The sequence below is a fragment of the Tursiops truncatus genome, chromosome 20 (genome assembly GCF_011762595.2).
Source record: "Tursiops truncatus isolate mTurTru1 chromosome 20, mTurTru1.mat.Y, whole genome shotgun sequence".
NCBI classification, from domain to species: Eukaryota; Metazoa; Chordata; class Mammalia; order Artiodactyla; family Delphinidae; genus Tursiops; species Tursiops truncatus.
In genome coordinates, this window is record NC_047053.1 from 20,752,325 (window position 1) to 20,770,192 (window position 17,868).

Genomic DNA, 17,868 nt, shown 5'->3' on the forward strand with positions numbered 1-17,868 from the left:
GATTTAAAAAGCCATATTCTCTAGAATTTATCTTCTAGGTAAAATCATATACTGGGATAATCTGCAGAGTACCCAAGTGATATGGATATTAAAATCAATAGCTAAACTGTAACCATTATGTTTCTTCTCTTGCTAGCAAAAGGATAATCATACAACTCTTAGTTTCTCAAGCTTTTAACAGGGACTTCAGTCAGAACTAAAAATGAGTTCACATTTTTGAGAATCTTTTCAATATACATAATTAATGAAGCTGCTACCTATTGCATCTCATTTATGCTTACAGAATATTTATATATAGCCTTACTGTGCTAATATTTAGCGACAGCTGAGAGCCTCACTACAAAATGTGGTTTTAAATTCGTTTGTAGAGAGCTATAGTTTTTTGTCTGTTTTGTTTATTTTTGGGTGTTTTTATAATCTTAAAATTACTTTAATCATTCATTGGTTTTAGGTTTCTTAGTTAAATTAGACATAATCTGTAATTTTGATAAAGTGTCCACTTTTTTTTCTTGCAGCTAGTAGGGATTTCTGGGTCTATTAAGTCAGGATACAAGTGTACTTTCTTATATTTGGTAGCAATTTTTAATTTATCATACTTCCTGAGTTAAGGATACATTTGAGGTACCATATTTCATTGATTCTAAGATGCATTATTATTTCCTCTATTACGTAGAAAGAAAAATACCTCCTATTAAACTGACATGCCATTGATTATTAAATATATCCCAACTTCAGAGATGTTAATATGAAAAACTATGCAACTTAGTCTTGATGAATTATGGTAATATTGCCACCTTAACTTTGTATAAGGCTTTGTAGAAAGCATTTATACATAAGTCATCTGATTTTATCCTCAAACTAAAGCTAATCTGTGAGGTGGATTAAATTATCCCATTTTCAGATGAGGAAATTGAATTTCATGGAGATTCTGTGCTTTCCTAACATCATGTTACAGTGAACTATGGTTTCAAGGTCACATTTTCTTACTCTGAGACTTAAGGTGTGATTGACACCTGAAGTATCACCTCCCCACCCCCCAGTACATGCACGCCCATACACCTATAAAATTGTTTGGCCTAGATTTTTCTTTCTATTGCCTAATGTACATGTTTCATATTTAAACTTCACTGTTTTGTGTTTTTTGTCATGTTTTGGCTGCGAGGCATGTGGGATCTTAGTTCTCCAACCAGGGATCGAACCCATGCCCCCCTTCAGTGGAAGCACGAGTCTTAACCACTGGACCGCCAGGGAAGTCCCTAACCTTCACTTCTTTTACAGTTGTTCATGTGTTTTAATTCTACTGATAGTGTTGACTACTATTAAAATTATTATTGTTTTAATAGTAAATCATGAGGGACTCTCTGCTAATATGTGAATTGTTTTAATTCTGTGTTGCCTGACCATGAGGAAGCTATATATGCCCTCATTGGTGGTTTATTATACATTTTGAAAGCAGTGTATCTCTTTCTAGCTGACTGCGTAAAATGTTCAGGAACGGTTATGGGTTGAGATCTATGAAGTGATCCAGAGAAATAGTTGTACTGTTCTTGACAAATCAAGGTCATATCTGCTTCTTTCCCAGGTGGTGGCTAATGCTGTAGCAGCATTATCTGAAATCAGTGAATCTCACCCAAACAGCAACTTACTTGATCTGAATCCACAGAACATTAATAAGCTACTGACAGCCCTGAATGAGTGTACCGAGCTGGGCCAGATTTTCATCCTGGACTGCCTGTCTAATTACAACCCTAAAGATGACCGGGAGGCTCAGAGGTCAGTCTGTTTTTCTGGATAGTATCTAGGAGTCTTGCCCGGTTCAATAATTTCTAGTAAGTCTGTATTAGCATAAGGGTCTGTTACGTTGAGAAAATCAGTGGCTTATGGGATATATATTTCTATCCTGTGGTATTTTCTCAATGTATTTAGGAACATTTTAGGTGGTAGAGTAAACCATGCAAAAAATAGCTCTTCCTAAGAGGAGATGTGTATTTTTCATTTCTTCTTTGAACAGTATAGTTACAACCCTCTGAAGAAACTCTCCCTCATCATGGTCTCACGTCTCCCATACAGCAATTCCTGGCCATTTGGCAAACAAAGGTTTTTTGAGCATCTCTCACTGTAGTAACAAAATTTTCGTTCTTTTAGATACATAGTAGGTGGCTTGGTACTAGTTATTGTAGTTATTGTACCTTCTACCTATAATTAGTACTAGAGAAACTGTGTTGGAGCCAGCAAAATGTATGATGTCTTCCGTTAGATATAGGAATCACATCAGTCTGAATTTGGAGAAGATTTTGGAAGGCACACCTGGATTCTTCTGCTCAGCTCTCTACCACTTTAGTGTTGCAGATTTTCTTTGACTATCAGATACTGACTACTAAATTTCATATACACATACATACATTTTAGTTTACAGAATTGGAAGTATCATCAGTTTTTATTAAGCATTTTGTGTATATAGGCACTGTACTAGGCAAAATAATTCTGAAGAATTGTTGGCTCTTCATTTCATTTTATTTTATTTATTTATTTATTTATTTATTTTTGCGGTACGTGGGCCTCTCATCACTGTGGCCTCTCCCGTTGCAGAGCGCAGGCTCAGCGGCCATGGCTCACGGACCCAGCCGCTCTGCGGCACGTGGGATCTTCCCGGACCGGGGCATGAACCCGGTAGGCAGACTCTCAACCACTGCGCCACCAGGGAAGCCCTGGCTCTTCATTTTAATTATGATAGATAGGAACCTTCCTTGCCCGGCTAAAGCTCGAGCTACTGTAATGTAAGTGCTCTTCACTTGTCTGGGAAATTGTTCCCTCTGGATTTAACCAAAGCTCACCCTGATAGTTTCTTTCCATCACTGAAAGTACAAATATCTTCTGGAAAGAACTTTACATACAATTTTATTTTCTCTTGGTCATTGACATCTCACACTTACTCATTCACTCAGCAAATATTTATTGAGCCCATGTTGTATGCCAGGCATTGTTCTAGGCTCTGAGGATATAGCAGTGGACAGACAAAAATCATAGCTCTTATGGAACACTTATTCTGAGGGATAGGGCAGAAGTATATATAATATGTATACGTAATACAGCATATAATAGGTCAGATGATGATAAGTGCTAACAAGAAAGATAAAGTAAGGAGGAGATCTAACAAATGCTGGGTGGTCAGGAAAGGTCTCCCTGAGAAGGTAGCATTTGTATAAATACCTAAAGGAGGTCAGGGAGTCAGCCAAGTAGATACGGGAGGAAGGGAGAAAAACACAACTTACTTACCTTGTGTCCTTAACTGAGTCAGCTAGCCACTCACGTTGCCTAAGAGCTATCAAAATTAGGTTAATTTCTGAAGAACCCTCAATGGATAACTAAATATTCTATATTTTATGAGACATTTAAGTGTAGGTGGCAGGGACTAGGAGAAGGGGATGAGGTTGAGAGAGTATTGCAGTGGTGGTGTGTTGTTAAACAAACAAACAAACACCCTTCCCGAGATTCCCTTATTATGCTGAATGCAAGAGGTTGGGTGGTTTTCCCTGTCACCCCATCTCCTTCTGCATCTTACAGTGAAACTTCAGCCACAGTTGGTTGATATCTCTCACTATGAAATAACTCTCAGAATGCTTAATTTGACTTCCTATAGGCTGAGGAGAAATGGGCTGTGAGGCAGGGAGCCCTTACATAATATGGGGAGACAGAGAGGACTATAAAATAGGAAGGTAAATGGTGTGAGCTTCAGGTGTTTGGGGTATTGGCTAGTTCCCTTCCAGTTTGAACATCCCTTATTGCTGGTTTCCTGAAGTCTTCTGATATCCCTGCTGTGTTTGTAGTTTGCTGGGATTGAGGCGTCCGCAGTGTTGGATCCCAAATTTACCTATGTATGGAGTTTTGACTTTTCTAACTGATTTTCTAATTCCTGAGCCATGGGAACCTCTGACAACATTACCTTATAGATTGGATTGAGCAAAGAAATTATAATTTAAGGCACTAATTTTCATTTTCTGTCCTCAGTATCTGTGAGCGGGTAACTCCTTGGCTATCTCACGCCAACTCAGCAGTGGTGCTTTCAGCAGTAAAAGTCCTAATGAAATTTCTAGAGTTGTTACCCAAGGACTCTGACTACTACAATATGCTGCTGAAGAAGTTGGCCCCTCCACTTGTCACTTTGCTGTCTGGGGAGCCAGAGGTGCAGTACGTCGCCCTGAGGAACATCAACCTAATCGTCCAGAAAAGGTTGGGAAAAAATGAATTGGTGATTAAAGTGTTTGTAATTTTGAATTAAACTTAATAACATCATTATTAAAGAGGACTGTGTTAAAACTCTGTTTAATGTATGGAAATGAAAATACTGTATGGTAGAGCAACTTGCCCAGGGTCAGGAGGCTAACAGTTGATTTTAGAGTGTTCCTACAATGAATGCCTGGTGTTGCTCTACAATTTAGTTTCTTTTCTCAAGGAACTCTTAGTTGTATGATAGCTAGTGTCTGCTTAATATGGTTCAGGCTGTAATTTAGATCAGGTTGTTGTTCTTCCAGTGGTTCTTCTTGGCAATATATACTTTACTCCTTAAAAAGGATAAAAATAGTCTGCCAGATGGATCTGGTTAGAGGGGTGTAGAGGAAGTTTGTGAGTTTTTTTTCCCTGGAGTGGAGTGTGTGAATGGAGAGCAGAGAAGCACAGGTTAGGTATTAATGCAGACTCAGAAGGATATATCAATATATGCCTCACCTTCCTATCTTCTGTTTCTGTGTACCACAGGCCTGAAATCTTGAAGCAGGAGATCAAAGTTTTCTTTGTGAAGTACAATGATCCCATCTATGTGAAACTAGAGAAATTGGACATCATGATTCGTTTGGCATCCCAAGCCAACATTGCTCAGGTCAGACTTAAAGTAGATTCAAGTTAAGATCTAATAACTTAGATCTTAAGATCTGGCCTTCAGAAAAACCTAGGCCATGAAATTGCTGTTGGAGAATCCTTAATGATTGTTCACTTCATGGATTTTTAACAGGTTCTGGCAGAACTGAAGGAATATGCCACAGAGGTGGATGTCGACTTTGTGCGCAGAGCTGTGCGGGCCATTGGACGGTGTGCCATCAAGGTGGAGGCAAGTGTCCCGTGGTAGTTGTGATCACGTTGTGGCACTCTGGGTATTCTCTTCACCTCTTTCCTTACATTTTTAAGTTTATCAAAATAATAAAGCACGTTGCTAAAATATTAAAGAATTTTTAATGAAAAACAGCTGTCCCTGGTCCCGCTCTTTCCCGAGGGAATCATGTTTAACTCTGTTCCTAGTTTTAGTTATTTTGATTACTTCCATATCTCTAATATCCTTATGCTACTATTTATTGATTTACCAATTGTAGACATTGTCTATTAACTTTCCGCTATGAGAGAAGCAACTTGGTTCATATACTCCATCACTCCTACTTCTACCCTTCTGTATAGATCCCCTGTATAGTTATATCATGAGGTTTTTGTTTCTGTATTATCTTTGTAAATTGAGATAATATACCTTTGTTTCTTGTTCTATCAACTAGAGTCTTGCAAAGCTTGCTGTGCGTATTATGCCTGTAAATATGTAGAGCCTACACAATCAAATGATTGCGTTTTCTTTCTTATAAAGGCTTTTGTTTTTTCTGTAGTTTATAATGACCTTTGTCTTTTTTTTTTAATTTCATTGTGCCTTCATTGCACTCCTATCTTCTTCCAGCTTTTCAAGCATAATATCAAATTAATAAAACTTTTCTTTTGTTCTAGACCCTTCTCTCTTCCAGTCCTCTGTCCTTCCAGTCCTTACTCCAGTCTGGGTGGTTGCTTTCTTGTCTTCCGCACAGCCGTCTTTCCATACAACCTCCCTTCATTGCTGTTTCTTGTTATGGGTACTTTTTCATAGCATTCCGTTTTTTGTGGTTGCAATAGTTTCTTAAATCTCTTGTGATGTGAATTACAGTTTTCGGTTTTGTTTCTGCAGTTTGAATTTAATTATCTGGAGTATTTTATGGTGATGGTTGCATGTCTATATATGATTTTTTAATTGAAGTGTATACGATAGTTACAGTAAATTGCTGCCTATTTATATTAAAAATGAGATGACAGAAAAGTTGTCAGGACTTCTGTGCACATAGGCAGAACTGTTGACTAGCAGGTTTCTGCTTTAGGGCAGGGAGTTGATCTTTACTTGGAAGTCCTCTTGAAGAGCTTCTCTGTGGTCTTAGAGGGCAGATTGGTTCTAGCTTGGTTGCAGCCTTCCAGTAGGTATTAAGGGCTACAACTTACAATGCACTGCTTCATCAGTCACCAAGCCTGTATTGTTTTTCCTCATTCAGAAGTTTGTTGCAATTAATGATGGCTTCTGTGCACAACGATATTGTGGATTCAGAGCTCCATATTTGTTCTTACTACTTGACTACGTGCAATTCTGCTTTTTTTCCTTTTGGCATTTTATTTAATTATTTATTTATTTATTGGCTGTGTTGGGTCTTCATTGATGCGTGTGGGCTTTCTCTAGTCACGGCGAGTGGGGGCTACTCTTCATTGAGGTGCATGGGGGCTTCTCATTTCGGTGGCTTCTCTTGTGGCAGAGCACGGGCTCTAGGCGCACGAGCCTCAGTAGTTGCAGCACGTGGCCTCAGTAGTTGTGGCTTTTGGGCTCTAGAGCACAGGCTCAGTAGTTGTGGTGCACAGGCTTATTTGCTTCGCTGTACGTGGGATCTTCCTGGACCAGGGCTCCAACCCGTGTCCCCTGCATTGGCAGGCAGATTCTTAACCACTGCACCACCAGGGAAGTCCCTACAGTTCTACTTTGAGTCAGATTGGACCATATGATTTCACAAGGATAGTTACTAAAATAATTTGTACAGTATGACCAGTGCTTCACAGGAACAGAAGGAAACAGATGCTGTGTCAGAGAAGTGTCTCTGAAAGCCAAATTCCTAATTGGCCTTCCTTGTTTTTATTTACTGAATGCTGCTTCATATAGTTACCACTGATAAATCATTTAGTAGACTAGTTGTTATAGCAAGAAGTTAATTAATCCTGGTTTCTACTTCTGGTTCTGCCAGTTCAGTTGTTTCACATACTTAATATATACTTCTGTTGCTCCATTTGAGAAATGGGAAAATCTGTTTATTGGATCTTGATGTGTTACATCTTTTTTTTTTTTACTACCACACTTCTTAACTTACCACCACTACTTAACTTTTTTCTTTTTCTTTTCTCATTGTGGAATAGCCACCTGCTTATGGTATTAATGCAGACAATTTTCAGAGCTATTTTGGTAGCAGAAGAGTCATTTTGTGCTTTTCACTGCCAGAATGTCATTGTCTTACTAACCTCTCTGACAGTGCTCTTGCAAAGAGTCTCATTCCAAAGTTAGAGAGATTTTTCTATCCCTGGAATTACTAGAAAGTGTTCTCAAAGCATCTAGATTCCTAGCGGCTGTTAGTACCGTCTATTGTGACTAAATGGAAAAGTTATCCATCATCTTCTGGAAGAGATGAACTTCTGGTGGCTCTCACTACTTCCTTTGATTCAGGGTGCCCTGGTGGGAATATGAGTGTGTGAGGAATGAACTTCCTTTGGAAGCTTAAGATCAGCCTTCAAGAATCCTGCCTTTTAGATAGTGTTCTCTTATCTCCAGTTAACCTGGATTTGCCTAAGAACTTTTCTTAGAACTGGTTAAATCATGAAAGTTATTAGTTGGAAAGAGTTGCCTAGTCCAGACACAGTTATTGGGGCAGGAGAGGCAGTGATTGCCTGTTTTTAACTAGCCAGTGATGGAATTGTAGTAGCCTTTCTCTGTAGCTTCCAGACTGAGCTGCTGCTTTTCTCTCAGGGCACCTGACCCTTTTTTAATGTGTAGTTGGTTTCAAAGATACGACAGATGAGAAAAAAGAATTTTAGTTTAGTGCTTAGCTAAGATAACAGGGCCTATTGTAAAATTTGGGTGTTGAGAGTTGGAGTCGTTTTTTATCATGACTGTAAGTACAGGTGTTTCCTTGTTGCTTTAAATATCCTGAGGTGAAAAAAATGTATAATTTTATCATATTAAGTTGGTTAGGTTAAAGATTAAGCATAAGCCATTGAGTCAATAAGTAACACTGAAAAAGCAATTTCATAGTACTGTTTTTTCAGTAACTTTTGCCTATTCTTTTTTGTTTGGTTGTTTTTTTTAATAGATTTTACTCTCCACCCCACCTCCAGCTTTATTAAGGTATGATTGACAGATTTAAAGCTGTATATATTACAGCGTATACCTGTTTCTTTAAGGAGGAAATAAACCTCTGCCCTCCTTTTCTTACAAATAAAATGATTTGGTTGGGAGATTTATTTATATGTTTGGTTTTGTTCGAGAGAGATTAAGTCACTAAGTTAAGGTATTCCTCACTTCCCACTCTTCTATTCTTTGGTGTTTACCATTTCTCATTTTTATAGCTCAAGATAAGGTACTGACTTATGTCTTATGCAAACAAAAAGCATATGTATTTACTACATAAAATCATAAAAAAAAGACAAGTTAAAAGTAGAACACTCTGCTTTCTCCTACCCCTGTTCTACCCTTCCAGAGATGATGTGGACATGATTTTAAGTCTTTGTTTACATAGTCCTCCATAAACAGGTGTGTTTTTTACAAAAACGAGATCATTCTACAAATGCTATTTACTTATGTTTTGTAGTCTGCTTCTTTTGCTTATTATACATGGACATTTTCCCATGTTGCTGATAATATTTTACATCATTTTTAGTGGTTTGTAGACATACTGTGTGATTGCTTCATAATTATTTAGCCTTTCCCTTCCTGTATGGACCTTAAAGTTGTTTCTGCTCTTTTTCCAAATAATGGTTATAAGGAGGATCCTTGTAGCTAAATCTTTGATCTCTAGTTGAGGTGACATTTTTTTCATTACGCTTATCCATTTGGAATTGCTTTTTCATGGCATGTGTATCTTTTTTCAATGTGTTATCTTTTCCACATTGATTTTTTAAAGTTTTTTTTATAATTAAAGGTACTAGTTCATTTAATACCCCTTCATTTCATTAATAGTTATTTTCCCAATTATTTTCCTTTTGATTTCATTTGACTTCTTGATGCATAGGAGTTCGCATTTCCTTATGTAGTGAGTTCTATCCATTTTCTCTCAATGGTATCTTTTTTAAAAAAATAATAAATTTATTTATTTATTTATTTTGGGCTGCACTGGGTCTTCGTTGCTGTGTGTGGGCTTTCTCTAGTTGCGGAGAGCGGGGGCAACTCTTCGTCACGGTGCGCGGGCTTCTTCTTGTGGTGGCTTCTCTTGTTGCGGAGCATAGGCTCTAGGTGCTCGCTCGGGCTTCAGTAGTTGTGGCATGCAGGCTCAGTAGTTTTGGCTCGTGGGCTCTAGAGCACAGGCTCAGTAGTTATGGTCATGGGCTTAGTTGCTCTGTGGCATGTGGTATCTTCCTGGACCAGGGCTCGAACCCGTGTCCGCTGCATTGGCAGGCGGATTCTTAACCACTGAGCCACCAGGGAAGTCCCTCTCCCAATGATATCTTTAGTGGACCACCTAGAAAATTGTGCTTCACTTCAAAGTTATATAAAATTCACTTTTATTTTCTACTTTAATGGCAATGGTTTGGTTAAAGATAAGAGTGTGGGGATCAAACACCAGAACAATTCATCCTTTCCTTACTGTTATGAAATGTTGCCTTTATCATATACTAGATTTTATATGTCTATGCCTTTCTCTGTTTCTGCACTTACTTTGTATATACAATGATTGGATATTTACTTTTGTTCCTCTGCCATACTGCTTTAATGGTGTTTTTAAAATTTAATCAAAAGCAATATAGGTGAGATGACAATTTGCTTAAAAATTACTATCCTAGACTTAATTGCTTTTGAATATTGATGCATCATGGGAGATGACCTTTTGTTTATCTTTATTATAATAATGAAACTAAGGGTTCAGTAAATGTTAGCTTTCTATCAAGCCTTATGCTGAGTACTTTATTTGTACTATCTAATTTGATAATTTAACCCTTACATGCTTTATAATTTATCATAACTTTTATATTTAAAATTTCCCAACTGTTTTGCTGTTGTAATAACAGCACAGGAAATAACTAGTTGAAAATGAATAAAATAGAATTCAAAAATGGGAAAACTACAATAATAAAAGCGAACAGAATCATCATATATATGACCTCATATAAATAACCTCAAGATGCAATTTTGTTTTTGTTTTATTGCTTGGAATGGTTTAAATTATAGTACCTTTAAAAGATTTTATTACAGAAATTTTTAGGTATACACTAAGGTAAAATTGATTAATGAGCTCTCATATACCCACCATCCATCTTGAACAAATATCAACACATTGCTGTTCCCATTTGATCTTCTCCCTCTCCCTCCCCCTTCAAGGGAGTGGGTTACTGTTACATTTTAATGCAGATCTCAGATATGATCTTATTAGAGTAGTCCAATGTGTATATCTAATAGATAAGGTCCTCTAAAAAAAAAATTGTCATGATATCGTTACCGTACTCAACAAACAGTAACTCTTAATCTCATTAAATACCTAGTCCATGTTCAGTTTTCCCTAATTGTGTCTAAATGTCTTCTTACAGTTGCCTTGTTCAAATCAAAATCTAAACGAGAGCTAGCTATACATTGCATTTGGTTAATATGTCTCTTAAGTCTTTACTTATTTATTTGGGTGCCATTTGTTGAAAGGACTAGATCATTAGGCTTGTAGAATTTTCCAGAGTCTAGATTTGGCTGATAGTATTTTAGTGATGTTGTTTATCTCATTCCTTCATCCCCTTTAGAAAATTAAATCCAGAGGCTTGGTAATATTCATATTCAGTGTTTTTGGCAAGAATACCTCTTAGATGCTACTGTGAATTTCCTATTGCATCTTATCAGGAGGCATATAATGGAATGACCCATCATAATACATTGTAATATATGATAAATCAGTCCTTGGTTTTTAGGATCTCTCTTCTGGAACCCTTCTTTTAAAAACTATGACTTATTGTTTCAATACAATAAGTTTTGTCACTTGTATTCTTCCATATTCCCTTCATTAATGAAAGACTAATAGATTAAATTCTATTTTATAGATGAGCCATAGGCTGTGGAAAGTTGCAGTTTATCTAAGGCCATAGACTTGCAGTTATATAGCCCAGAAGATGGCAAATTTTTCTTAAGAGTTTTTTGAGTCACAGATAACTTTGAAAATATAATGAAAACTGTAAACCTTTTCCCAGGAAAATATGCTTGTATGCACAAATGAAATTTGGCAGTTTCATTTCAAGAGGTTTAAAGATGCCTTCTGTCTGTGCTCATTCATGAACTGCAGATAAAGACCTCTTCGCTTGGCTTATTCTTTCATTCTTATTCTTTCCTTCTACCTTGACTTATGCTTTCTTCTCATTTCTGTCATCCTGGCTATCCAAGATGATTTTTTTCACTTGAACTGTTTCTTGTAATGAGTAAAATTTGGAGTATATCTAGAACTTCTGTATATCTCCATCAGATAACCCAGCCTCTAGTATAGTGTGGTCAAATTAAGTGCCTCATCTTTTAGTCTAGTTTAGTTGATATACCTGCATGTTCCAAAAAATATTTTTTATGTTGAGGTTGTGTTATTGGATAGATCATCTGACTTCTCATTATGTTCCTCTTAGCAGCAATCTGCAGAGCGCTGTGTAAGCACATTGCTTGATCTCATCCAAACCAAAGTAAATTATGTGGTCCAAGAGGCGATTGTTATATCTTCCGCAAATACCCCAACAAGTACGTCCAGATACTTCTGCCCCTCTTCCTCAGATCATTTAGGAGATGTTTAAGTAAGGCACTTTGAGGTTGGCTAGGTAAGAATTAGTCTTTGTAAAGTAACTGGTCATAATTGAATACCTTATTAAAAATCTGAAACATATAAGTTGGTTAGCACAAGGGTTAAAATCTGATTTTTCACTCTGCTTTATCACTTTTAGAAGAATTGAAGCTCTGTCTGAATATGCATTGTCAATTGGCATATATTAAAGTTAGCCAGATTCTTTGGTGATGAAGGATACCCATATATTCCACGTTGTCTGGGCATAATCCATTTTATGCCTCTTACCAGGCATAATTAATAATTGTGCCCCCTTTCACTCTCAGAAACGTCTCAGTTTGAATAATAAATCATATGGTCACCTTATTGTAAAAGCCAGGGAGGTGACAGCTTCACTATTCACTTAGTATGTTACCTAGTACTTGTAGAAAATTATAGAACACGCAACAATGAACTGTCAGAGTTTCAGGCCTTTTCTGAAGTATTGTAGCTGCTTCCATTAAGATATACAAAATCTACATTTTCACTCCACAAAAATTTTCACATTGAGGCCTCTTAGTTATGAAACAAAAATACTTTTTCAGATTTGCTTTTGAAGGCAAACAATTAAGGAATCTGAAAGAGTGAAATAAGAGCAGATCTTATAAGCATCCTAAATCTCATTTTACCTTATAATCATAGAGATGAACTGTGCTAAGGCTTCTGATTATCGTTAAAGATAATGTGAAACGAAGTGACTTACAGTTAGTTAGCTTAGTGGTGGACTCAGAATTAGAAGAAATATTTTAATAAGGTAGTGGTTTTTTAAGCATTTTTTATATATATATATATATATATATATTTTAATTCTAGAAATGGTATTTTTAGAAAAAGGATCATATACTTTTACCACTCTCCCAGGAAAGAGGAGGGTTGGGTTTCTAAACTTCTTGATTAAGTGGGGAGGTGTATATCTTAATATGCTTGGTAAAGAAATGTGTCCATTTCTGGTTTGTATTACTGAGGGATTATGATAGTTTAATTTTAAGAAAGCATTATCGAGAACCTGGTTTAATCAGTGGAAATAGGGCAAACAATTAAGTGTATTATTCAGTTATCCATATCTCATTTATTATACAATTTCATTCTGATGTTTAAAACTACATTAGCCGGGCTTCCCTGGTGGCGCAGTGGTTGAGAGTCCGCCTGCCGATGCAGGGGACACGGGTTTGTGCCCCGGTCCGGGAAGATCCCACATGCCCTGCAACGGCAGAGGCCCGCATACCGCAAAAAAAAAAAAAAAAAAAAACACATTAGCCAAGGAGGTGGATTTAACATGGTAAAGAATGAGAGCTATAGACCTGTAAAAATAAATACTTGAATTGCTTATTTCTTTAGAAAAACAGGTCATTAGTGTGGGTGCCTTGGGAGGAAAGAACATAAAGATCTCTATAGAAAGCAGAGATAGGTGGATAAGAGACAAAATTACTGTTTCTGGATGCTATTGTTGTCTGACTCCATTTTCCTAATAGTAAAGTGGAATTTCTGTTCCTCTACGATGAAGGTAAAATGAAGTAATAGGAAAATTCTCTGATCTATTTATGAGAAAGACTGTGAGAAATGTAAGGTAGTGGTATTATCTTAAACCATAGGTTAGTTTTTCCTTGTGAAAAGAATATCTGATAAGCTTTTATAAAGATTTATGGTCTAGTTATTAAAACATAATTGAAGGAAAATTGAAGACGTTTATAATTTTCTGGCTTTAAAGCCTGTACATTCTCTTGGCTAAAAGTCTTTGTAGTTTGGTGGTGGTTTAGGGTACCTTGTCCATGGTTTTTTGCTTTTTAGGCTTCATTGTTAAATACACTTCTCAGTTTTGCCTTCAGTAACCATAGTCCATTTTGTTATATCAGATATGAAAGTATCATTGCCACTTTGTGTGAGAACTTAGACTCACTGGATGAGCCAGATGCTCCAGCAGCTATGAGTTGGATTGTGGGAGAATATGCTGAAAGAATTGACAATGCAGATGAGTTACTAGAGAGGTTCCTGGAAGGTTTTCATGATGAAAGCACCCAGGTAAGTTCCCATCTATATCTTAATGTATTAGATGTTTTGGGGACGATTTCAGGAAAGGTAAAGGTTAGGCAGTTTCATGTGTGCGAATTTATATACACATATAGTATGTTCATTTTTCTCCCAAAAAGGGGTGACCTTTTTCAGTTGTGCTAACTTCTGTTGGAACAAGCCTGCCTAATTTAGACAGTGGTTCTCAAACTTTAATGAGCCTTAGAAGCACCTAAGCACTGGTGTTTAACCTGTGTTAAAGGACAGGTTGCTGGGCCCCACCCCTAGAGTTTCTGAGTCAGTAGGTCTGAGATGGGCCTAAGCATGTTCATTTCTTACAAGGTTGAGGGTGGTGATGCTATTGCTGCTGCTGGTCCAGAACCACACTTTGACAACTACTGACTTAGAGCAGTAGTTATTACTTTTTAATTTTCTGTCACCTAAAGATGATTACCCATTGCTGTTAGTAATGGTTGTGGCTCAGTTGCAGCTGGGGTTTCTGTCTGGGGTGAAGGCTGGCATGTGCAGTTTGAAAAGATTCTTTGTGGATGGTTAGACTCCTTCCCATCTTCTGTCTGTCTTCTACCGAAACTGAGAGACCTTCGAGTCAAAGGCCCAGAGAAGCAGATAAATTATTCTTTTTCCCCGGCATTTGTACTCACTGCAAATTGAAGTTCATGTGTGTAATCTATCATAGTAATTTTAATAGGCCCTACAAGGAACATATACCAGCCAGTAGTTTCATGGTTCGGCAGGCAACTTTTTTTTTTTAATTATTATTTTTAAAATTTTATTCTTTTTTTTGTTTTGTTTTTAATAGATTTGTTTCATTTATTTATTTATTTATTTTTGGCTGCATTGGGTCTTCCATTACTGTGCGCAGGCTTTCTCTAGTTGCCGCGAGCGGGGCCACTCTTCATTGCAGTGCGAGGGCTTCTCATTGTGGTGGCTTCTCTTGTTGCGGAGCACAGACTCTAGGCGCGCAGGCTTCTGTTGTTGTGGTGCATGGGCTTAGTTGCTCTGCGGCACGTGGGATCTTCCTGGACCAGGGCTCAAACCCGTGTCCCCTGCATTGGCAGGTGGATTCTTAACCACTGCGCCACCAGGGAAGCCCTAGCATGCCACTCTTAATTGGTTGTGATCTGGCATAATTCTGCTGTCTTGGCTCTTGCCTCAGTATGATAAATGATTCCCTAATTCCCTGGAAGTTGTAGCTTTTGGTGGAAGTAAATAATAAAGGATTTGGTCAGGAACCAGCTTTATTGCCATCAGTATGTTAGCATGTAGTTTAAGAAATACAGGTGATTATCTGGGCCAGAAACAAACCGGCAGTTTTTGATGCCAAAAAATGCAATTTGGAGATAGGAGGCTAGTGAGTTTTCAGTTGATGAAAACCTTTGACTGCTATTGTGGATATTGGCTGAGTTTTAACCTTTGTTTCTTAATCAAAATCAGAAAGACCTCATAGTAAGTCATATTTGGGAAAATATCACTTTGGAATTCATGGTGTGGAATAATGCAAATGCCTTTCACTTTACCTATTAAATTACATTTGCTTAGGTACAGCTCACTCTGCTTACTGCCATAGTGAAGCTGTTTCTCAAGAAACCATCAGAAACGCAGGAGCTGGTACAGCAGGTCTTGAGTTTGGCAACACAGGTAAGAAGTCTGAAAAAAGCATGAAGTTGATTTGTTTTAAATTCTAGGAAATTGTGAAACTTCTTTCAAGAAGGTTCATTTGCAGAGATTTTAAACGGAAGGAGTGCAGTCTTTAGATTCTGTTAAAAAAATAAAAACAGTGCCTCTTTTACATATTCTGCTGAATTAGAACTGGTTGTATGGCTTCTAAATGAATTGACTGACTCCAGTTTTAATGATAATTCATGAAAATTGAACTTAGACTCTTTAGTGTTAATGAAGGACATGACTTTGTGAAAATGACATTGAGTCTCACAGTATCTCCTTCTGGGGGACTTAATTTCAGCTTTCAAATGAAAGTACCCTGTAGAGATGGTAAATGCTTTGACAAATATCTCGTGTGCTGTTCTACCTTCTAGATAAGTTGCCTTTCTCTTTAAGTAATTTTAAAGTGCTAATGCTGCTTCCTTAATTATTTAGTATTTTTGGTCCTTTTAGGGAGGGTTCTGATTTCAGGAATGTGGCAACCAGCTGGATACACAGAAATCAAAGTAATTACTTTTTCTGACGTAACTAGTATAATGATCAGTCCATCATGATCCAGTAATGTTCTTAATTGAATTTGAGAACAGGCTGGCTTTAGCAGGTTGTCAAGAGTTATGATGTATGTTTATACATGGAATCTGATTCAGATATTCAATTTACCATTTTCCTCTTTTATCTCTTTATAGTTGTATATTAACAGCATTTGATCTCTTTTATAGCTCTTTAACCTAGCTCTGAGCTGTCATCTTTCCTTTTTTTTTTTGCTCTGGGGAGCTTTATTTCATATCAATAATGAACACAATTGGAGGACTAAATATGGTAAATCCTGTAATTAATTAGTACGGTTGGGGTGTGCACTTAGTACACTTCTTGAAACCCAGTTCCAAACTGAGACCATAAATGTGAACCTTGCATAGTTGCCAATGCATCATCTGTTAAGTGGTCAAAGTGCATCATTTTGTACATGATAAATGCAAAGTTCTTCTTTCCTCTGACAGTATTTAATTTTAGAAATGCCAGGAATCCATTTTAAGGAAAAGAAGTTCGACGGGCAGATGAGGCGTTTGAATATTTAATGGAATAGTATAAAGCAGACAACATTATTAAATAAGTTGTTTATAGGATATGTTATACAACTCTGAAAAAAATATAGCCAAGGAAACTGCTAGAGTCAAAGGCTACTTTCTGACACTTGATTCAAGTACAGATGTTTTACAATCAATGAACTCAAATGTGAAGAAGACCTGAACTAAAAATTAAGATAATTGTCGTGTCTGATTACTGATGCACGTAAACATTACTGAGAATTATCGCTTGATTATCTTTTAAGGAGCAGTTGACCAACAGTAGTTGAGTTAAAGGATGTCAGAAAATTCACTTCACAGAAAATAGAGGTGTCCCACTCCACCCCTTGTACCTCTCAGTTTTCTCCATTTCTCCAACAAATTATGAATGAACTTTTTAATGTGCTATTTCCCCAAGTCTCTAAACCTTCACTTGACCCCATTATGGTTAGTGTGAAGAAGCATCCATATGAGTATGTGGAGTCAAGGGCAGGCCATGGCTCACCATCTGTCCATGAAAAGTGGACTGGGAGGTTGTCCATCACTGATGAGGCATGTCTTGGCACTAAGAGCAGAAATTGGTCATCTTCTGAATCAAAGTAGTTTAGGTTAGACGTTAATTTTCACGTTAGTGTTTAATAGGTCATCTACAGGGGGCCATTTTGAATAGAAATTGCCCCTTCTTAATAATGTAGTGCTTATTACAGACTCTGTAGGGTGATTGCCATTAAATTAGCCATGTATTTGACTTCATCTTAGGGCCTTGAAGTTCATTTCTGTCTTTTGCTACAGGCCCTGGAGCCTCTCTCCTTTGTATGAAAGAAAGAGCTCTGTATAAATTAACCAGATTCAAAGAAGTCTTGTGTTTATTCTAGACGGTAATATAGTAAACTTGACTTTAATGAGGCCTATGTACTAACGCTTCAGAAAACTCCCTAAACACAGATAAATACATATTTATACAGTCTCTTAGCTTTCTCAGAAATCTCATTTTCTTCAAGAATCATGGGATTTCTGTTTATTAAAGTATCTCAAGTTTTAACTCTCCCCTGACGGTCACATTTCAAAGCATCAGCAATATCTGGCTCTCCATGAAAGTTACCACAAGAAGTAGAAAATAAGGAAAGAGAAAATGTAGGCCACTTGACATTCATCCACATTGGAAAACAGATACACCTTTCCTGTTATTAATTTTACATCTTTTAAAATTTAGAGCTCTTTGAAGTGTTTTTTCTAAAACTTCCTTTTGCCTGAAGCAA

At 37.1% G+C, this 17,868-nt stretch overlaps 1 protein-coding gene across 1 annotated transcript in view; it reads left to right on the forward strand.

Annotated features, from left to right (window-relative positions):
- The window catches only part of LOC117309397 (AP-2 complex subunit beta-like), a 74,861-nt gene that overhangs the window by 23,495 nt on the left and 33,498 nt on the right, over nucleotides 1-17,868 (forward strand). The window contains 8 exon segments of the mRNA XM_033846802.2: nucleotides 1,583-1,773; nucleotides 4,009-4,230; nucleotides 4,756-4,876; nucleotides 5,009-5,104; nucleotides 11,671-11,749; nucleotides 11,752-11,776; nucleotides 13,709-13,874; nucleotides 15,423-15,521. Coding sequence (XP_033702693.1) covers nucleotides 1,583-1,773; nucleotides 4,009-4,230; nucleotides 4,756-4,876; nucleotides 5,009-5,104; nucleotides 11,671-11,749; nucleotides 11,752-11,776; nucleotides 13,709-13,874; nucleotides 15,423-15,521 — 999 coding nt within the window.